This window comes from Paralichthys olivaceus, chromosome 16 (genome assembly GCF_024713975.1).
Source record: "Paralichthys olivaceus isolate ysfri-2021 chromosome 16, ASM2471397v2, whole genome shotgun sequence".
NCBI lineage: Eukaryota > Metazoa > Chordata > Actinopteri > Pleuronectiformes > Paralichthyidae > Paralichthys > Paralichthys olivaceus.
Window position 1 is genome coordinate 13,358,969 of NC_091108.1, and position 23,532 is coordinate 13,382,500.

At 42.2% G+C, this 23,532-nt stretch overlaps 1 protein-coding gene across 1 annotated transcript in view; it reads right to left on the reverse strand.

The window, feature by feature from the left end:
• LOC109643526 (receptor-type tyrosine-protein phosphatase S-like) overlaps positions 1 to 23,532 on the reverse strand; it is a 67,013-nt gene that overhangs the window by 26,923 nt on the left and 16,558 nt on the right. Inside the window, exons 3-7 of the mRNA XM_069510498.1 lie at positions 21,707 to 21,852; positions 20,136 to 20,277; positions 11,572 to 11,760; positions 3,365 to 3,475; positions 2,523 to 2,534 (exon numbers count right to left, since the gene is read on the reverse strand). Of these exons, the coding sequence (XP_069366599.1) occupies positions 2,523 to 2,534; positions 3,365 to 3,475; positions 11,572 to 11,760; positions 20,136 to 20,277; positions 21,707 to 21,852 (600 nt within the window). The remainder of the gene's footprint in view (positions 1 to 2,522; positions 2,535 to 3,364; positions 3,476 to 11,571; positions 11,761 to 20,135; positions 20,278 to 21,706; positions 21,853 to 23,532) is intronic.

Genomic DNA, 23,532 nt, shown 5'->3' on the forward strand with positions numbered 1-23,532 from the left:
AATAAAGTGAAGCTCATAACAAGGGATAATCCTTCACATGCTCACAGAGCCTCCAGCTTAAAGTTAATCGAGCCGGGTCGCGCCATTCCCCTCCGTTTTCTATACAGCGCGCGAGAGCCACGAGCTTCAATCTTTATTAGCCGAGCTATCATTAGTCCCGTCCTCTGCAGGGAGTCTGGAGGCTACAGACTTGGGGAAACCTTGGCACAGAATGAGGATTAGCGCTGTGTCTCTGCACCGCTGTATAACGCGATCAGCCCCGTCACTGAGCTGACATTTACGCAGCAGCAGCCTGTCTGTCTCAAGGACACAGCTTTCATAAACCACTGTAATAAGTGGGAATCATTAATATCCTCCCTGATATCTAAAAACTGAATAGATGCGATTAATTTTGAATGTCAGTCAATAGAGACGTATGGGAGTGTTTGGTAGAGATAGCAACAGCCGGGGAAAGTAAGATAGAGCAGCTATTTATTGCAGTAAATTTGGCATATTGCTGCAAATATAACTGTAAATACTGTAGTGCTAGTATAATTATTGTGAATGTGCCGTAGGGGAAGAAGTATTCAGCTACTTTAGTTCACAATACCACAGTACACAGACGATGCAATGCTGCACTGCTAACATCCTGATTTTATAACCGATAACAGCCATGCTGTGATTTTATCTAGATTTACTTGTAAGATCTTTTATCACTCAGAGAGAAAATTTCAAGGGTCAGAATATTTTTTTATTTCCTCTCTCAGAGTAACACAGCTCCAGCTCTGCTTTGCTAACTGTGCTGCCCGGCGGTTTAAAAAAAGTCACTGGAGGAGCCTGTAATAGACGTTGTCTGTGCCGATTCATTTTGAAATAGTAAAAAGTATCATTAACATAAACACCATAATCGGTTGTAATTACTAATTGCATTTTTTTTTAAATGGGGGTAAACCGTGCTAAAAAAGGTGAAGTATTCATTTCCCATTGACAGTAAAGGAGTTTGTCTTTCTGTTTTTTTCCCCAGTGCGTCATGTTCGACGTCACTAAAACTGAGCTCTCACCTCGCTGTCTTGCCAAATCAGTGCGTTCACACAGGTGTCATGTTTACGGCCGCCGATTAAAACCTGCGTCTGCACAGAGTCATTTGACCTGAGAGTGAATGCAGATTGAATCCATTCCCATCGTAGACAAAAGCCAGATGTTAGCAGGTGATAGTGGGTGTTGTGTCTTCTCTATCTGTCACTGTGCCCTCTCACAGAGATATTTTCTAACCTCATCCTCCAGTTGTTATCTATATGGCTTCCTCAACCTTGGGTCATTTGCTGCAGTGGAGGAAACTTAGTGTAACATATATAAATATGTAGTGGATTTAGATAATCTTCCACAGACTTTACTCTTATGTAATCCTGATCAGAGACGCCCAACTAATGAGACAATAATAAAGAATTTAATTTAATTTTTAATTTTTTAAAGAAAGGATGAGTCACATCTCCATACATTAATTACATCGCATTGCTTTAAAGTATCAAAAGTCAAATAAATCAATGCAGAAATGGATCCTGTATGTTATACTCTATATGTATTAATGGATAATTATTTACAGTATATGCACATATTTTATTCTTCTAGCTGGTTGACGCAGAGCTAATTGAAGTATTTCATGAGTAACCTAATCTGTAACAATGTTTCATCTTTGAATATGAAATCTTTAATTTAGATGAAATAAATCAATTTTATATTAAAATTAACAAAGTGATGAATAACTGCAGTTGGCAGTTTGTTGAGCAAATATACTTTGACACTTTTTGCTGTGAATGTTTTTTTGTTTTTCTCGAGTTGAATGTCATGAATTCAGCCAAATAACTGATGCTTCTCCTACAAGCCAGCACATACAGCATCACAGCAGAACTCCATGTACACGTGCAGTTGCCAGTGCAAGGTTTCCACTCAATGCAACAAGTGCACAACTGGAGCAGATGTGAGGACATGGGAACACAACATCACACATGATGACACAAAGGGGGAGGGAAAAAAAAGAAATGGTAGCAAGACATGACAAGACAGCAAATCCAATAATATCACAATCCGAGCATTTCAATAGGCGTGAACACACACTGTGCCATGCTCTTGTGTCAGTCCGTCAGTCAACAGACATGCAAGCGGTGCTCCTTTCTCTTTCTCTCTCACTCCCTCCATGCAAACATTGCCTCTTTTTAATCTTCCAATTCTTGGGTCTCCATGACAACAAGATCATACCATGCAGAAAACACTGATCAGGGAGTGAAGGCAATACCAAGGGTTCTGCACACAAGGCCTCACAATGCAGTCAATGCTCTCTGCTGCGTAGGCAGATCACTTCATCATCGTAGCAGCTTTAGAGAAATCAACTCTCTTCATTTTGGAGACAGAATCATTTCACCTCAAATCTACTCCGGCGTCCTCAAAAAAACGTTTTTATTTTTTCTGTTTTGTTTCTCTCTGTTTCAATAAGTGAAGCTTTCTGAAACAAAGGAGTAACAAAAGAAAAGAAAGAGCACACCAACCTTCTCGAAGCTCTGAGGGATGGAAGGGGGTTGATGCAGAACACAATGACGTGAGGGGGGAGAGAGAGAACGGGGAAACACAGAGAGAATAAAAACGGCCAGCGCAAAGCCACTCTCTCCACCGCAACACACACACACACACACACACACACACACACACACACACACACACACACACACACACACACACACACACACACACACACACACACACACTACCTCACACACAAACACCTGCACCAACCCTCACACATCGCATACAAACTTCTCTGACATCCCACTTAACAGAGAAACTGGAACTTGTAAATCTGAGCATTGGTTGTGGTCTTTCAGCAATTAGCCAGAACCCACAGTCCAGAGGCTACTACCAGTTAAACAGGGACCATGTGGGTGCAACATTTCAAGATCAAGAATTGATGATTTCCTGATTCTGATCATTAATTTAGTTTCTAATTGTCGATCGAATCCGTGCATCTTTTGTGCACCATTTTCCTCTTACTCTGCCTCTAGTACAGAAACCAGTTTAGTAGACGGATCAGTGGTGTTTCCATGCAGTTAAACCGAGGTGTGTCCCCAAATTTGTGTTCAGTTCAATTCTAATGCAAGAGTCCGCACCAAGGTTTAAGGTGGACTTGTTAAAGGTGGTTGTGAGAAATACCAAACAACAGGGTCAACATGTATCGTAGACAATGGATGGGTTAGTAATATTTGTTTAACAACACAGTTACTGAAAAAAGAAATAACTTTATTAATGTCGTGAGCATCTTAACAGTAGTGGTTTCTGTGCGATGTCTCTGTGCATGTGTGTGCACGTGCACATGTGTTCTGTGCTCAGGTCCTACCTCGCACGTATAGGTTTGCGGGGGAGGAGTAGCGTACACCTTGTGAGTTGGTGGCCACGCACTCGTACTTCCCTTGGTCGGTTTCCTCGCTGTTCTCAATCTGCAATGCTCCTGCAAGAGAAAGAGAGACAAAGGTGTTGAGACGTCAATTTGCATGATTACTTTTCACCCTATAATCTTTGTCTATCCTTTGTCTGTTACATTCTGACCCTGCTCTGTCCTCTTCTCTACTGCTTCAACAACAGCTTCGTTATTTCTGAGGCTCCCGCTGAATGGCCGTGCCTCCATATACCAGTATTTGTATTTTTGGCTGGACTGCAGTAATGAGGCCAGCCCCACAAATGCAAATGCCTTTGACTGAGTGCTGAAGTTACTCAGATTCAATTTACTCGGCTTTAATTTCCTAACTGGCCGTGGCTCTTTCCAAATGACTTGGTGCAAACTGTGTCTATTAAGTGGGCGTTTACAGATGGTGTTGCCAACTTCACATCTTTAAAAAAACACCTTGTGATAAATCTCCTGACCAAATCTTATCAATAGAACAGAAAAGCAAACTTGGTTTTTCCGTTCTCGGACACACCTCTCTATAGCTTTCATTAGACTGATGAAAGTGACTGCTGGGTAACATGTTGTCATAACGACTCCTGTTTAAGACTTGTTTGACAACAATATATAAATGAGAACAGCTTTTTTTCAGCTGTCTTAACTCATGAAGACCAGAGGGAACATCCTTTAAGACAGGGTGTGTCATCTCACATGACAGATGAGGATGCATGGTGATTCACTGAACATCACATCAGGAAGACAAAATGCAATATGAGAAATGTATTTTATCTCTTGTTTTGAGTCTCAACCTACAATTCTTTTTGTTTTAAAATGTACAAATAAATACAATGAGACATACAATGGCTGAAGATCTGACCACAGCAGGTGACACTGAAGTAGAGAACAGCAGTTACTTAGATGAAAAGAACAATGACAACGACTTGGAAGACTGAGACACAGATTGAGACACAGACTTTAACGTTCCTGCTGACCCACTAGCTGAGGCGGGGTGAGAGACATGTTGAGGAGGAGGATGCACTGAAAAACTTGATTTCTCAGCCTCCGGAACAGAAAGAAAATCTGAGAGCTTAAACATTGAGCTTCTATTGTAAATCTATACCTTTACCTTATAATGATCATCAAGATTAAAAACTCAACTGAAATGTTTCTATAATAAACTGCAATGATAAAATAAATATTTAGGGTAAAAGTCGAAGGTTGAAGCTCTCACATGGTTTTATTTTATGCTTCTATCAGCTTCAAATTATTTTTTTAATTTAGAAAGCTTGAAACTTAATATATGTATATAAGTGAGCACAGAGGGTAAGACAGAAGCAAACAGATAACGGGCTGTAAAAGACTGACACTAGGATGAATGTTAAAAACCCCACGATGTTATCATGAATATGCTAATTACTACATCAAGCAACATTTAGTGACTTCTCAAGCAGACTTCAGCTACTTTCCATTGAAAGCAGTTGCATTGACTGTACATGGGGTAGCCATCTATGCTTTGACTTGGTCTTATTTAAAAAGAACATTTCTGTACGTTCAAAATTCAGAATTTCTTTCCAAAAAAGTTTGGAAGTCAAAAACAAGTCTTTTTATAAACTCAGACGACTCCTAAAGGGCCTTTTTGTTTTACTCCTCTTTGCAAGCTAGTGTCTCCTCTCCAACAGCAGCCGCACTGTTTCAATGAAGAAAGCCTGTTTCTATCTTGGCAGTTAACTCACAGCAGCGACACAACTTTACCCTACAGCGACGACCCATAGTTGCTCTTTAACTCCTCAACTTGTTCTTCTACTGCCTCGATTTTTATCCTCCCATCGTGATAAACAGTGTCTCCCTAAATGTGCTATAATTACATACAACGCTTGTCAGGTTTCTTTGTTTTCCCACGGTGCTATTCTTACTACTTTTTCTTTCTCTTTTCTTTTTTTTTCTGCGAACAGCCTTTTGAATTACTGGCAGTATTTTTTCGCTCTTCCATTCTGCTCTGTCACATATATCTCATCTAAAACTGACATGAAGCCTGAGGAGGAAGCACTAAACCGTGGATTACACTAAAAGAAACACACATACATACACATGTATATGTACTGTGTAGACTAACAGGCTCGCTCACGCACAAAGACACACAGAATGCTTTGTATTTGTCTGTGAGACCGATATATCTGGTTTGGAAGAGATATATAAACCGAAGCTATAGTCTGCTCACAGATTGTTTTCTCTCATACATCAAGTATTAATGTCATGGTCAAATGTACATGTATGTGTATTATCATGCAGAATGCTCCAGGATTGTTGTATTAGACAATTATTATTAATATGTGGTTCTAGTTATGTGTATATTCTACGAGTGTATACTTTATACATGTATAATTAGTTGATTATTGTGATCATTGATTAATTGATTGATCATTTGATAATTCTTTGTTCCCAATTTCTGAAATGATTTGTTGTTGTCCTGGGTCTTGTTACTGAAACTGAATATTTGAGTTTTGGACTGAGACATGAAAACATTAGCCTGAGCTTTTCAGGCATTTTGAAAACCAAGCTATTAAATTGCTTAAAAAATAATGGACATATTCATCAAAAATAATCACCCACCCCACACCCTCTACTCAAGGAAAACAGAAATACCCGAGGTAATGTAGTCACAATCACAGCTACTTAAAGCGGATAAAGCTTTTGCTAATCAAATCGTAAAAAATGCAGCCAGTTAAGCACTAAAATGCTCCAGAGACAGGCAGGTTGTGGGTCTGTGTATGTGTGGGATGCTCCAAATTAAACAACAGCTGATCAGTAAATGCAGATGTTTAAACCCTGTGCTTTTGGAGACCCAGAGGAAGGAAAGTTTGACTTATTACAGTGAGCTGGGGCACAAGCGTGTGATTTGTGTGTGTTTGAGAGTGTGTAGTGAGCTGAAGCTGTCAACCATTTGCTTATGTCTTCTGCAGTTACATGAAAGGAAAACAGCTTGTGCCCTCCTCTTTCTCTCCATTTTTCCATCTCTCGTTTCCCAGCAGTACGGGGCAGAGTTGGAGATAAACAGGAATAAATTATCTGCTCTACAAGCCGATCCTCTCTTGGAGGCAGAAGGAGAAGCGGCAGAAAGACAGAGCTGAAGAGAGATGGGGCTGGACAGGTGCAGCTCTGCAAACAAGAACTCATCTGACAGCTGGAAGCGGCTCATATGGCTACCCATCAGCACAAATTTGAAATCGGCAATTGAAATCTTCTTTTATGTAAAACGTGGCGTCACCAAACACAGAGAAAGACAGGTGTTCTATCCAGCGCACGCGGAGAAAGGCCAAGACACGAATACTTAAACACACAAGGCAGACAGGTAACGGGCAATGAGCAAATATAATGAACGTCAGTGTGGGAAACAGGATAAAAAGCAGCGAAAGTGAAAGAGAACTGAGAAGAAGAGGCAGCGCAGTTTGTTAGTGAGTCTGGAAGCTGCTGAAAGACCCAGGATGAGATGTGACTTCAGTAAATTGAACCACTGCGGAATCGCAGATGGCGTGCACGTCCGCTGGGCTGAGACGCAACCTATCAGATGACAGCAGATACGGCGATCCTGAGTGCTCAGCCTGAACCTCCGGGTCAAACAGATCACCTGGACCCCATCTCCCACGAGGTGAGACATTAAGGTGTAATTAGGACAGGACACCATCAACAATCAAGACAGATGGTCTCTAATTTGTTATCCTGACACAGTAACTAAATATATTCAAAAACAGAGTGTTTGGATAAAACAAACTCTGAGATTGAAAATGCTTAACTTGGAACCTGATTATAATTAAAACATCTATTTCTAATTACCCTGAAGTCATTAAATGAAAAAATATGTAATTTCGGCTACAAGGGGTCTCTCAACCAAAACATTAACAAAATACCTAGTTTGAGGATGTGAAAATCCACCTGCCATGACTGAGGTGCAATTCATTTTCACGTATGAGGTAAAGTATTTAAGTTTTTCTTCACAGTACGCAGGAATCGGCGATGAATAATCGTGAGCGATACAAACAGTGGAAGAAAAGAACTACCAACAGTCATATGTTGTGTGCCATAAATTATAGCAGATGCAATTAAATGAATTTTGAATAAAGTTGTGGATTTCTCTGTGTTTGAACATTGAACATTTTGGAGAATGTAAGTCAACAAATACATACAACACTTCATATCATTAATAGTAAAACTAGTAAACCAGTAATCTAAAAACTATAATTGAAATACTTTTTTAATCGAAAATCCCTCAAAGGTAGTGGTTTGCTCCTCGTATGTAAGTATAATTCTTGGTTGCCTTAATGTTCTAAGATACAAAACTGAATATATTTGAGTTTTGGGCAAAATGGGCAATTTAACAATGCCACATTGGCCTCTTGTTAATTGTGAAGGGCAGTTGTCACACTTCTTTTTCTAAAAAAAAGTCTTTGCAGATTCATCCTTGCCACATATTCTGAAAACATGATCTGTACAAGCATTAATCTGTTTAACCATTTTAAGAAATCCCTCCTAAAAACAAAACCTGGATGTATTTAGCAGAATGACCTCATTTTATCACCAAAATTTCACTGGAATCTGTTTTTTCGAGCTGGCCGAGTCTAACACACAGACGTTAGCAGACTTAGATAACAGATAACAGCCATAACTTCTTTTGAGGGATGCTTGTAAAGTAAACTCTTCTGTATTTGTGTAGTTAGTCAAAATATGACCGGTGTCCTTACAGTTGATTTAGAGAATCTAAATAATGTCTTTATGTTTGAATCATTCCTGTGTTTTATTTTAGATAAAAATGTTACCTTTAACACAACCTTTGATCAAATCACAGTTCTTAGCTGAGACAGGTCCATCCATTACCCAGTAGTCAACCTCACTGTCCATATTGCACACCATCTGTTAGAGTGTAGGCCTACGAAAGGCTGTTAAGTGCTTAGGTAAACTCTGCAGATCGCAGTCCCAAATGTCAGAGATAGACAGATAGCTTGTCATGGTTCTCCTCACGTACATCTAAACTGGTGCAGCAGATGGCCTGGAAAAATAGATGGGTGCCTTGGTGGAGGTATAGAGATGTCAGGGAAAGTTCAGCTCTATACTGCACCATATGTGTCTCCCGTCAAGAAACCGATGGCGTGTGTGCGCAGCTTTCGTGTAGGTGTGCATACGCTCGGAGTTCACGACCACCAATGGCCATCGTTTGGACAGTCACCTGCAGCGGGAAGACACTGCAGATGATGGATTATTATGGGCTGTGAAATGGCCTAGAGTCATCTTTTGTGGGATTTGAGCGCAGTCATTCTCAATATCATTTTTCATCCTGACCCCAAGAGGCCATAAAATATTTCTAAGACCCAACAGAGAAAGAAAAGAGACGGAGAGAAAACAGGCCCAAAACTGATCGCTGGCTGGGATCCAACGAGAGCAGGACGCTGCCCACTACATCAGAGGCTTTGCTTGGAAGGTGCCCCCATTAAACAGATTTTAAAGGAGTGTTTCATCCAGAACACATCTCGACGCTATTTTGTGCCGAGTTCACTCGTAATTGATTTTCTCCAAGTCATTTCACTGCAATGTTTGGTTCATTATACACTGCATTTTGTTGTTGAGCTTTGTGACGCTTTTGGTGATTTGAAATCCTATTAAACCCTGCCCTGAATCACACTGAGCCATTTGTCTTGCTACTGTTTCATTGATGTGATATGTGGACAAAAATACTGCACCAGTGAATCAGTGTTGTGTGTGTGACAGCCTAAAAAGCAGTAAGTAAAACTTACTATGAAAGATTATTATATAATTTATAATTTTATGGCTACAAAAATAAGTATTTGATATTCTGTGAATCAATGAAAATATATTTACAAAGAGAGAAAATAGTAAGATATAAAAATATATATTGAACATGGATGGAGAGATCTGACAGAAGCTGTTAATCTGTAGCTCCATGGCAACAAATCCTTTTTAATGAATTATCAGTGAGAAATTAAAAGGAAAACAATCGTAATTATGATTCTGCGATTCCCCAATGCTCCTTCTGATTTTGATTATGGACGGATTAGAGCTTTAAAACCTAGAATATGCAGGTCAATGTTTTCTTTTTATGCATCTATCCACTGTTTTACCTGCATCCATGCAGCAGCAAAGCCAGTCCTACTCCAGAACACCTACGATCACTGTCAAGTATTTTACACAGAGAAACTTACACATTAGTATTCTATCTATCACAATCCTTAGTTTCCATTTTCATGCTCAAGTTGGTTGAAGACAATAATACAAGGAGTAAATGTGTGTTTATCTGCTTACAAATCTCATTTAGGCTCATTTATGCTTATTTATTCTCAATGTTATCGAAACAAACAGGATCTGGTCTGTCCGTACCCTGCGTTCATTTCTTTTCTATTTGTGCACATTTTTTGAAAGCTTTACAGGCGAAACAGAAGCAACACAGCAGTGGATGTATTGCTCACTGCTTATAATCAAAGATATGAAGCGTTAGCTAACGTCACCTGAAACAATGTTTGCTAAATCTATCAGTTCATCTTCAAAACCCTTTTCTCTTATAAATGTGAAATTTAAAACAATATGACAACATTAAAAACTCTGTAGTTACAGTAATGTGACATATTTGATAATATTTCCATCATACAAGAATATAAAATTTATTCTTATCCGGCACTATAATACCAATGGATAATTCTGCAATACAAAACAATGCAGCTCATTTATTTCCATGTCATCTGTGTTGGACGTGTTGTGTGGGACACGTAGCTTTGCATAATATATGGTATATAACCATCTGCTGCATATTTAAAATCCTTTCAGTTGTTCTGAGTCAGCTGAAGAAAGTGTTCACATTAATTAGCAAGCGAGTTGTAGCTGTTGGAATCTGTAAGCTACAGCTGTTGTTTCATCTGGCAACTGAAGGCTGGCTGAGGAGGAGAAGTCATTTCTGTTTCCCTCTTTGCAAAATCGTGGACCTGTTCTCTTAGAAATGACCAACAACTAACTCCACCTGCTGCTGTTTCCACTGTAAACTGCACAGATGTCATGCCCGAATGGAATGCTTGACAGACGCTGCAACCGTAACTAAGGGGCAAGGCTCGGTGAACTGTCAGTTCTCCAAGATCTTCCAAATTGAACGTGTGCAAATCATAAATGTGTTTAAACAGCCTAATGGCTAACGCTGCATGGAGACACAGAGCGAAGGTTGACAGAGGGCACTGTGTGATCAGTGAAGGATATTGGCCGACAGCAGGGAGATATCAGAGCTGGCGGGATGGAAGAGTGCAGAGAATATGGATGAAGCAACAACAAAATGGTTTCGCCTCACCATCACTTTCGTTCTTCCCCCGAGGACGGCTGAGAGAGAATGTCTGAGAAAATACGTGTCTGCCTACTCCGAGAGACACTGTATCATCTATACACAAGAGCATAAACAAAACTGAATAAACTGTCTTCAGAGCGCGATGTGATTGTTCTGTATTCATCCCTCGATATGTCCCTTCTCTCTTCCCTCCCTCTACAAGTCTTCTGGCACAGTCATCTTACGCTCACTTTTAAAACACCGAGCTCATTTCACACAATTTCAGGCTGGGCGGGTCACAAGATAAGAGGAGCATCAGTTAAATGCCTAATGTGGAGAAACTTCATCTCTGTTTCTATTGATTTTCAGATCAGAGAGAAGAGAACTAGAGTTGCTTTGAAGTTGATTGATTACTATATTAAATATCTATTTCAAAGTGGATTTACTTTATAATTGTGTGAACTTTCTAAAATCACTTTTAATAGGACTACGTGAGACCATGTATTATGATATTTATGATCAACAGTGGAGAGATTTGTGCCTTTAAGTGTCATCTTTTTTATAATCTTTCCTCCCAAATGTTAATAAAAACAGCATCTTTTTTTTCTCTCGGCTTAAGGACGGCACAATTATCCTTTTATGAAATTGGCTATAAAGAGGTTTTACACCCCCTAAGGATGTAAATAAACTCAGAGAGGAGCATGTAATGCCTCCGTCCTAATTAAAACGTTCTAATCGCTGAATTTAGAGCAACAGAGATTTCACCTGATAGCCACGCTAAGTTCTAGATGCACCGCTTTATTTACTTATTGGCAAATTGAACGGTCTTACTGACAGTTGTCATCCGTCTCACCTGATCGAAGCTGTTTGATGCGACCTCGGCTGGTGCTGGGGTCGACGGGCAGGAAGTCTTTGAACCAGGAGATCTCTGGGTCGGGGATGCCGCTGGCAGCGCACAGCATGGTGGCCGTCCTCGTCCGCTCCACCACCTTCAGCTGGGGACCCATGTCTATACTGGGGAAGCCGAATGGCAGCAGGTCCTCTGTAAAGACAATATATAGATAATGAAATGCTCAAACTGGCAGCAAATCCATCTATGTACTAATCGCAGGAATGTCTGTCCATCTGTCTGTATGTGGCTCACATATCTGAAGAACCCTTTTTCTTATCAGCTTCACGCTCGGACTGTGTTTTGTAAAAGATTCAAGGAAGTGCATTGTCGAATTTAGTGCGGTTTGGACACTCGATACGTTCAATACTAATAAACTTTAAATAAACAGGCAAACAGTGCCTTGCTGTCTGTGTAGAGCTGCGGTGCAGGCATTAACAGGCAGACTGCAGATCGTGACATGTGGTGGTGAAAAGCCCAAGGTCGATATGATTTATATACAATTTATATAAGCACTCTTTGGTGTATTGTATTGTGTGGTGGAACCATATATTAATCTCACATATAATCATACTTGGAAAGCTTACAGTGCTTGAGTGACTTTGGGATGTCTAAGGACACGGACCTCTGCACTTTAAAACTCCATATTTTTGCCAAAAGAGCTGTAATGAAACCGTATTTGAAACTATTGAGACTATAGTGTTGGTGTGAACAGGATGGAGCAAGTCACGTAGATCTTTCCCTGGGTAAAAGCCAATGGGTGGGTTTAGGATTGGGAGATATTTCTTCTCTATTCTTAAGCTCGGCGACAACTATCCTCCTATTGCTAAGGCTGTAATTCACCAGAGCAGAGAACCACAGAAATGAAAACACAATGAAAAAAGTGATCTTCCTGTATGATACTGAGTTTGAAACACTATAAGAGATGCTGTATCTTTTGTTATTATTCAGTTCCTCCAGACTTATTTTCCACAACAATGACTTCTTCCACGTCCTCGGATAACCTACAGGAAAATGTGTTTTCACTTCCCATGATGAGTAGCGAGCACGATCCAATAAACTACAGGCACTGTGTTATTGAAAATCAAACTATGTAAGCTTGGAGTACGAACTTATACCATCGGCTCATTACAGAAACCTCTGTCTGTCCATTTGTAGCTCACATATCTTGAGAATCATTCATCTTATCAGCTTCAAATATATATATGTATATAAGGTGCGTGGAGCGCGGAGGGTCAGTGTCTAATTTGGTGAACAGCTCTTTGTGCCGCAGCTTCAGGGTGCCGGGGCAATCAGCCAGTCTTAACCACCAGAGAGGAGGCTGCAACCAGCATTACCACAGGCCAAGCTAAGAGCCCGTTCTAAACAGGCAGGTGTAGAACGGGCACTGCACTCCTCAGGACAATGATGGATTTTTGAGGCAGTTATAGGCCAGAGGCAGAGACCACCCTGCCATGCACTGAATCATGCCTTTCCTTCCTCTGAGGTGAAACATAAAGACAGACATAGACTCACTTAAAACAGTGATGTGAGAGTCGCTGTTCTCCCACTTTAATGTCTGCAGGCCCTTGAAAGTAGAGATACAGGCAAGGACATTAGAGTTCCTATATCGCCAGCATGCCCCTTTTCTTTTTTTTTTACAGCCAGTCATTAGGTGATATAGTGGGCGGGCAGAAACAGAGTAAGGTTTTAGTGCGTGTTTGACAGGTTGCCTCTACAGGAGTGTAAAAATACCACCCAATCAGCAGGAGTTAACTTAAGTGCCTACACATGCACACACATGTATAAACACAGCCGCATGCACACACACACACACACACACACACACACACACACACACACACACACACACACACACACACACACACACACACACACACACACACACACACAGAGTGTACGTTTCTAACCTAGAAACACAGGTGTTTGGTGACAGTGGTGGTGAACTGTGGGTTTTCTTCCATGGTGTGTTATGTACTGGTAATGATTCCTGTCTAATAACTATGCAGAAGCAGCAGCAGCAATTAGAAGCTAGGATCAAGAGGAGGGGCAGGGCACTGGGGGTAATAAGGACTTGTTAGCAGTAATTGTTAAAATGTACCAATGATTAGAGAGGCCGATCTGCGATGTGTCTGCATGCGTCTGGATGTGTCTGATTATAGTGGGGGGGCAGCGGATGAGAGTTTTTGTGTGTGTGTGTGTGTGTGTGTGTGTGTGTGTGTTGGCTGTGCTTGTACATATTTGTTTCTAGCTTTTCCTATTAGCATCTACACAGATTTTGTGCAATGTGTGAAATAATGTAAGGAGACACATCCACACATATCCAGGATGACATTGAAGGTGTGTGCGTGCTGCAAAGCATTGGCTCTCTCTTTACACACATACACACACACACACACACAAACACATTCACACACACTTTCTCTGGTGAATGGGATTAAGCATCTCAGTGACAACAGTCCAGATGGCCAGACACGTAATCAAGCATTCATCAGCCTTCCTCCTTCCTGCTCTTCTTACCATTTTAACCTCTCCACATCTCTCTCCCTCTCCCTCTCTCTACATACACACAGACACCTCCTCCATACCTGGACCTGTAATTTTATATTCTAGTTTCCTACAGCAGTGAGGTAATTACCGAGATGGGAATTTGCTGGTTTTAAAAAATCAAGCCCACGGGAGCCTCTAGATTGTCAAGCATAACAGAACCCGCTAACAATTTGCGAGCTTGGGCCAAGCACCACCGACAAACCTGGAGCCAAACGCAGTCCAGGATGCAGACCGTGGCCACGTCAACTGTCTGTGTGTTTTTTCCTCCTCTCCTCCTTCTCCTCCTCCTCTGAGCCCCCTGCTACCTAACCACATGACAGACATGCACCATCTGTCTCTGCACACTCTGAGATGGGGATGAGAGGCTGAGTGGAGATAGGATCTATCGCTCTCTTTCTCTCTTTACACAGTCATCAGCTTTGGAGAGACCCCCGTCAGATAGGAATGTCAAGCTGCTCCTAATGGCGTGGCTGAGGGGGAGGAAAGAGAGGAGTATTTCCACGAAGAGAGAAAGAGTCAAAGCTCAGAGAAGAGCCTGGGGATGATGTTAATTTTAACGCCACGGTTGGAGCTCAGGTGACATTAAGGCTTTGTAACATGCATACATCTGCCGACAGAGACCCGAGTTGTGGGAGGGGGCCATCTTTACCTCCCCCTTCTTCCTTCCCTCTCACACCATCCCAGACTGATCAATGCTAATGATCCACTTGAATGGAGGCAAGTGGTAGGCCCATTGATGGAAAAGGGAGGTGAAGATAGAAAAGCGAGAGGGGGGGGGGGGTTGATAGGCAGGTCAGGAGGTGAGCTCCCCCGGGGTGCGGTATATGCCCTGCCTACATCTGCTCCCCCCTGCCCTCCTACAACCCCATCTCTCCCCTGAGAGGGTTCAGATGGTCTTTTTATCACTTCGCTGGCGACCACTACATGTACTCCCTTGCTGTTAATTACAGCACGTCACTGCATTGTGCTCAGGGTGTGTGCATGCATGTATGTGTGTGTGTGTGTGTGTGTGTGTGTGTGTGTGTGTGTGTGTGTGTGTGTGTGTTGGTAGGAGATCTGGATCTGTTTTCCAGTCAGGTCTTTATCAATGCTGCAAATATAGTGTGTAGGAGAACCTTGTACGAAATCATTAGAGAGGGGTGGGAGAAAGAAGGGGATGTAGATAGATATAGATAGATAGAGAAACAGATATAGAGAGACATATATGGATATAGATTAGATATGGAGATAGATATAAAGAGATAGATAAAGAGAAAATGATATACATATAGATATTGATTTGATATAGAGATAAATAGTGAGATATAAATAAAGATGTAGATAGATAGATAAAGGACAGACAGACAGACAGATAGATAGATAGATAGATAGATAGATAGATAGATACTGCAGATAATGGTACTGGCCAGTGAAGTACAGTTCACTGGAGAGCAGAATAACGGGCTACAGGTATTCAGAGAGGCACATGGATGAGTCAGCCGCTGCTTGAAATAGATACTGCGGGCATGGCCTTGATCACACTTTTCACCAAATTAATCATTTATCAAAAACAAACACTGCTGCGGAAGAGCACCACTTATTTTTCATCTCCTGGTTAAATTGATAAGACAGCCTATGGAAAAATGCAGCATGCGTATATAAACAAAGTGTGTGTGTGTGTTTGTGTGTCAACAGCGTTTGGGGCAACATTGGCAAGGACTACTCAGCATTGTTCCCTGCAGCTTTGTGTTTGTGTGTATTTGTGTGAATTAAGAGGTTGAGAGCGAACATTTTGGCCTGGTTATGTTTGCAGAAGGGCAATCAGGCTTGATGCCCAAAACCAGTCGGTGGAGCCAACAGATCTGGGTAAATATGCAAGTTGTGCGTCTGTGTGCGCGCACAAACACACATACTGGCACAAAAAAGACACACACACACACACACACACACACACCGAGTCAATGGCATAATGCATATGATACAAACACACAAACACAAATCCTTGTTTTCTTTCTCCGTCTCTCTTTGAAATGCCCTCTCACAAACACAGATGCACTCCCTCACACTTCCCCTCGGCACAGAAAATCATCATTTGTCCTGGTTAGGAAACAGGTTGCCTATTCATCTCTCAGTTCATTTCAGTGCCGAATGGCCATGTGCATGAAAGAGGCCTGAATAAAAGGCGATCTCGAGGAGCCTGATTCAGGATTAATCTGCCGGCGCTCAGCAGTCTTCAGAGGCTGTAATGCTTTGACTCCTATAGACTGCAGGAGGGCTGGAGGGTAGCACTTTAAATGCTAATGGACCTTTATGATAATAGATCACAATACAATGCAGAATCAGACTTTGCATCACAGATCAATCCCACTAAAAGCCCAAAAGTCCCCACCGTCCTGAGCCCTGTGTCGCCTCTCCTCACAGATCCAGCAGCTGAACTCACGAAACATGATAATCCCACACAACCCATATTACATACAAACATACGTGAAGAAGAGACTGTGAGGACAAGAATAAAAGAAGGAAGGAGTGAAGATGAGGGGGTATATTCGATGAAAGAGCCAGTTCTCCACTCAAGGTGTGTAATCCTCTCTCAGGCTGAGTTGATACTCTCAGTTGTTTCCGGAGCAAAATTCAGTTTGAGCCGCCAGCCTGCCGATGCAGCAGACGCCTGGGGGGAATCACTGATCTGACTCTGTTGTTCATATGAAGAGTGTTTGCCATGGTGGCAGAACATCTCTCCTCCCTTTTCTCCCTCTCTCACCCTCTCCCTCCCCCATCCCTCGCCTTCCTTTTTTCCTAAAATGGGACACTGGGAGGTGAGTATAATCAGGATTACTCTGCACAAACCAGCCACATACACACGCAGATGTGCACAAATATATATACCCATAAATGAAGAAATCTATGTGTATGCTTGTATACAGTCATGTAGGTTGAGCAGCGCGCGCACACAAACACTCACACACATTACTGCAGTGATGAGAATCTCTCGCCCACCAGAGGTTTTTCAAACATGCAGAACTGCAGATATTCACGTCTCCTGAAGGCGGAACACAACACAACTGCAGCGTCCGTGGAAAAGAGCAGTTTGGGTGAAATGGGGATGGGGTGGGTTTGGAGGTGGGGTAGAGCGGCAGAGAGCCTGTAAAAATGCAAAGAGAGTAGCAGAGAGAGAGAGAGAGAGAGAAAGAGAGAGAGAGAGTCCGGATAGACAGTCAGGGTCAGGCAGAATAGATGGCTGAGAAAATGAAAGAATGAATAAAACAAGAGAGAAGAAATTAGAAACGGACATCGCTGTGGGCCAAAGAGTTAAAGACAGAAAGATATAGTGAGGAGAAGAGGAGAGAAGAGAAAGATGAATGTGTAATGAGAAGGGTGGAGTGATGACAGCAAAGTCCCAAAAAAGAAAGAGCACCCTGACCATAACCTGCAGCTCCTGTCTCCATTAGGGCGCCTATAGAGCAGCAGCCCATTTCCTGTGGCCAACCACAAGCCCCTCACACTGTACAACACTGCTATTAGTGTCGGTCAACCATCATACAGAATGATGAGATGAAACGCATCAGGGGATGAAAAGACTTTTCAGTAGACGGGTTTGGTCAGTAATGGAAAAACTCCTTTCTGCTTGAGTTGGTGGACCTTTTCTCCCTCAAACCATGGCTGCCCAAACCCAACGTTTGCAGACATTTGTGCACTTAATAGCATTTGTGGATGACATGGGCTATCATACTGTACATCACTAACCCTACAGCAGATTTAAGGGGTGTATAGCTTTAGGAGAACAGAGTCAAATAAAAGGAATGGAGCTAAAAACTGGGTAAAGTGCCTAGAATTAAATGTGCCCTTATTGTTTGGGATATATGCTTAAAATGTTTTAAATTCCTATTGTGAGCTGCTAATATCAAACCAAAGTTTAGGTTTTTTATAGAAATATGTGAACATATTAATCAGTTAAAATCCATTTAATTCAACATGCAGGATCAATTACTGAGAAATCTGCTTAATTACAGTGATAATGTCATCTGAATATGTTAAACTCTGATTCAAACCTCTAAGATAACAAACATGAAGGACATTTTTAAATTTATTCAAAAAATGTTTATATTAGATAAATGTATTTTTTAGAATGGATTAAATGACCACTAAGCATCTGTTTTCTTGCTAATCCAGGTAATTGAATATGTTAATTCAATTGTAATTCATTACAATCATGGAAAAATGATTCATCTCTAGCAAATCTTTGCAAACCACTATGCCCAATGATATTAAAAGGACAGCTGACACCATATGGAAAATACTGATGGCTTAGAAACACTATACACATCAGTGAGAAAAATTCTTCTGCTACAGTGTGCATCAGGCCCAAGGCCACGAAGGGTATTAAAAGAGCTTAGCCTCCTATTTTGACCCCTCCTAACCCCTCTTTGCTTTATGTATAGTGATAGAAAAAAAAATAGCAAAAAGAAAAAAATTGCTTCACTGTTGTTTCAGAACCATGGACAGCTCTGGTTGCTGGATGTAAGGTGTGTGTGTGTGTGTGTGTTTGTGTGTGTTTGTGTGTGTTTGTGTGTGTTTGTGTGTGTTTGTGTGTGTTTGTGTGTGTCTGTTTGTGTGCGCACAGCATGCAACATGAAAAAAAATCGAAGTGCTTTACCCAGCTCGGTTGGTTAGCTTTAAGTTCATCGTAAAACACAGTGAGATGAGGATGGATACCAGAAAATGGTTTCGAAAGAATAAAGAAAATACGCCACAGTGCCCAGCCAATGCCAGTAGTCCCAGCAGCAACGATGTTGCCAAGGCCAAAATCGATCTAGCTTCACCAACGGTTTTTCTGGTGGCGGCCTCTACAAACAGGGTCAGAATGGGTCCATTTTCCAACGGTCCCCTCATTCAGCCTGTGCATTTGAAACTGTTATGGCTGGTAATATCTCTAATTGTGGCTGGTGCTTTGTATCAAATATTGCTGTTGTTCATAACATTCCAATAATCTATTGACTGCATGGAACACATTGTCTGATTAGGAAGAATCTAAGGCAGTCGATTGTATTGGCACCGAGGGGAGAGGAGACGTCATGGTACACTGATCTCAGCAGGATAAAAGTTTACACAAACTGGAACAGACACACACGGCCACACACACTGCGAGGCTCGCCCTCGAGGTGTAGCTTATGTGGTAATGTGGTTTAGATTGGGGCTGTGTGTGCAGGGATGATGGGCCGGGTAACAGATGGACAGGAGTCTATTCCCTGGGCTACCAGCCTTCTGCTTACAACACAGCCCTGCCAACTCCACAATCCTCATCCATCTCCCACACTTCTACACCCCTCCACTGCTCCGACAAACATCCCATTCTATCTCTATTGTTTCATGCCATCCTGCTGTGTTACTCAACGTGCTCCCACCTCCTCAGCCTCCATCTTACCTCTTCTCACCTCCTCTCGACCTCTTTCTCCCCCCTCTCCTTTGCTTCCTCAATTTCCCCTGGCAGAAATGGGTTTTCTGCCAAACCCAGACCTAATCCCCTGATTTTCATGTAGTAACAGCCTGAACAGCCATCCCTCTATTTCTTCGTCCTGTCCTGCTGTGCTGGGCGAATGGCCAGTGCTCAGATCTCGTGCTGCTTGCAGCCACGCTCTGCGACTTTAGCTCATAGCATGTTGGAGCACCACATTAGATACGTTTCCTTCCAAGGAGACAGTGTACATTTGATTATCACCCTGACTCTGGCAAGAAAGCTCAGTGACTGCAGAGAGCTGGGACACTGAACTACCCGTTAGCTAGCACACTAGCTGGCCCTCTCTTTGGCCGGATCACACTCCACTGCACTCAGAGGGACTATAAAAAGAACAGTTTGCTGCAGCCCGCTGTGCAGGCAGGGTGTGGCTTGGCTCTGTTGTCACATCTACAACTGATGGCCCAGGCAACCGGGGACGATATCTGAAGCCAGGTGAGAGCTCACGTGAAAAGGATAGTGAAAAGGATGTGGTTTTGTGCCTTACCTCTGATAATTGCCAGCTTTGCAGTGACAGACACCTCTCCTTCACTGTTGCGTGCCACGCACTCATAGATGTTCTCATCCCGGGGAGCTCTGAGCGGTTGGATCCTCAGAACGGCGCCCGCACCCTCATCAAACTCTACGGTCTGGACAACCACAGAAACCACAGGAAAACACAGACATAAATCAGTCACAGCAGAGTGAACACATTGATCACCATCAGAACTGTCACCTGTCACACTCCATGTTAATTTTACTGTAATTGTATGACAATAGTTATAGTAATATTATGTTTAAAAGCCTGCTTCACTTGCTCTGTGATATAGAAATGATAGAGGTCAGGCTCAGATGCAGAATGTGTACCTGTACATATGATCCAGGCAGGCAGCAGCATCAGTGTCTGTCAGAGACACTTCAGCAGGGAAGAAACTTACCAACACTAGAGGTTGGATCCTTTGGCTGAAATTCAGTATCTTTAAGCATTAAGTCAATATACAGTCAGCATGCAGGCTTCTAATGTGATGTATTAGCCTCATTGGTGGCATTTAGCTTTGGGACAGTTAAATATGATGCAATAACATTGTTACGTGTTAGTTTTTGTGAAATTCTGACACATGACAATTCTGCTATCTTAATAAATTCAATACATTTTTAAATGTGCACTATTATTTGTTGGGTCTCAATTCAGGGACCGCCTCATTCGTAAGCTGTATTTGAATACCACAGCGGTGCAACTAGGCTTTCACATTTTGAAGGCTGCTGCCGACATACGTGTCTTTTCATTCCCACGCAACAAAGGCTCCGAATGGGTGGATCCTACTTGGGCCAGCCTATCTCAGGATTCATTGCGCCGTGGTAACAAACCCCTGTCAAGGACTTCAGGCTTCAGTTCAACCAAACAGCTAATGGTACACATTTTAAAGAACCAAGGGGCATTAAAAGTTTGTCTTCATGTCCAACTGCTATGCTGTTGCTAGGTGACGGCGGTGACGGCGGTACAAGCTGATGCAGATCATGGAAATCCTCCGTAGACCAGACCAGTCTCATTCTGGCTCAGTTTTTTATGTTACCCACGAAGGAGGCGGCCCCAGAATTGGGACACAGCTGGGGTATTTAAGAAATAATTAAACATCTGTCGAAAAAACACCTATTCGCTTTCTTACAGAAAAGACTTTTAACTTTCAAATGTCCACTTTCACTATAACACTAACTCTGGGTAATAATTATTGGATCTTGATTTTAAAAAATGAGGCATTTTGTTATGAGAGTGTGCAAATTGGTGCAGATCCAAATAAAGATCCTGATCTTGTGGATTTAATCATGGCTTCATGAGGGGACTGTTGGGCCTTGGCAGAAGTATGTGCTCTTCTAAGTGTCATTCTAGTTTTTACATGTATTTCACAAAATGTTAAATTAGTAGGAAACACAATTTGTATAAAAAATGACTAATTTAGTAAGATATAGCCTAGACATAGTAATAAATATAAATATAAATAAATACATGTATTAAAATATCTGTCTGTATTTGTCATGCTGCTACAGTAAGAGTTGACGGCTGTGCACTGTGACAACCACCTCGATACGTTGAGAGTTGACCTTCTTGCCCTTCTTGTTCCAGTAGACGGCAGGCTTGGGATTGCCGGAAGCCTGGCACACAAATGATGCCACACCCCCTGACACTCCGATCTGGTCGGTGGGAATCTTGGTGAACTTTGGGGGGGCTGAGAGAGCGGGAGTGATGTGGAAGGAAATGATGAAGAGAAATAAAATCAAAATACAAGCATGAAAATTGACACCCTTATACCGAGAGGACATCAACCAGCAATATCCCCCCCTGTGCTGACCACGCCCCATTTTACTGTGAGGGACTGGTCAGACTGAGTCGTGTTCTGATGGCTTTGTGCTGTGCTTACTTCCTGGGTATCATCTAGAGGACACGCTGAAGGACTTCCTGTGGGTCATAAATAAAAGATGGGGTTGGGCTTCAGAGAAGCATCTCTCTCTCTCTCTCTCTCTCTCTCTCTCTCTCTCTCTCTCTCTCTCTCTCTCTCTCTCTCTCTTTCTCTCTCTGTCTGTCTGTCTCTGTATTTCTCTATTTGCTCCCTCCAGGGCGGGCCACCCTCGTCCTGCTCGCAGCACAGGCTGTCATGACACATGAGTGTTTCACAGGTAGGAGAAGTGTTGGCTGCAGATTCACAGCACATAACTGGTTTAAATGTATTAATACCAGAGGTGTCATTTTTCTGCCTGCACACTCTAACACCTATGGGAGATTTGCACTTGCAGATTCTGACGATCTTCCTATTATTCCGATAAATACAATGAATATACCGACGTTGTTAATTTCCAGTCTTGAGGTATACTCATTCTACTCTGCGTCTGATGTCAGGTGTACAAGTGTAGCAGTTGCCCTGTGTAAGAAAACAGCAATTTCCAAGTCCAATATTGAGCCCACAGAAGTGAACCTATATTTTTCACAGTGGCTGAGTCAGATCAATCACACAACTTCATGCACCCACCCCTCTGCTATCTGTCTGTGGCCTGTTGCCATGGTGCCCAGCTTAACTCCTCCTCAGCTACAGAATAGCTGCAATCCATCTGGGTGAAGTCAGGATGACCCTTCCCATAGCAACCTGTATCCCTCCTCCCACTTCCCCCTATGTCTGGGTGGGTGAGGTCCTGCTGTGTTGATTCACTTACACTTTGAAGCCTGAACAGAAACAAAAAGGAGAGAGATGGAAAAAAAAACTGTATATCAAATAATCACTAGCAAATTCTGGAGTCTGTTTGCACATCTTCCCCATTCCTGCTGCTTTCACTGGCTACATTTTCTGTGCCATGGCAATGACAGTACCTGGGAAAACACTGTGTCAAAAGAGCGCTCCTGTGCCTGCCACACCGTGGTGTGCCTCTTCAAAGACCCACTCTGAATGTCATAAATAAAGTGGTTTCATTTTATGCTTGTCATAATCCTCCGCAGAAAGAAGAAAAAAATTGTACAGTATAGTCAATCAAGAGCAAATTTATATTCCCCATTTTAGGGCTCAAGAGCATCATATTTCCTGCCTGGTAGACTCTTAGAGAGGCAGACACACCAGTGGGTTTCAGTGGCTTTACGTTGAGTCCAAAATGTTTTTTCTGTGTTCTCTTAAACGCGCCTCAACGCCAGTCCACGTGTTAAAGTGACCCCACTGGCAGTGTTACAACTTAAGCCTCTTGTGAAAGCCAGGGAAAAGCCCTGCAAGGCACCGACTCTGGGTGGATTTGCACTGAACAGAAACTTGTTATCATCAGAAGGTTCTAGAGAGCCACCTGGAAAATGAGGGAGTAATAGGGAGCTCTGTTTCTTTCATGGTGGGTTTCACCGGACCACGCAGGTCTGTAACACTAATCTCCCACTG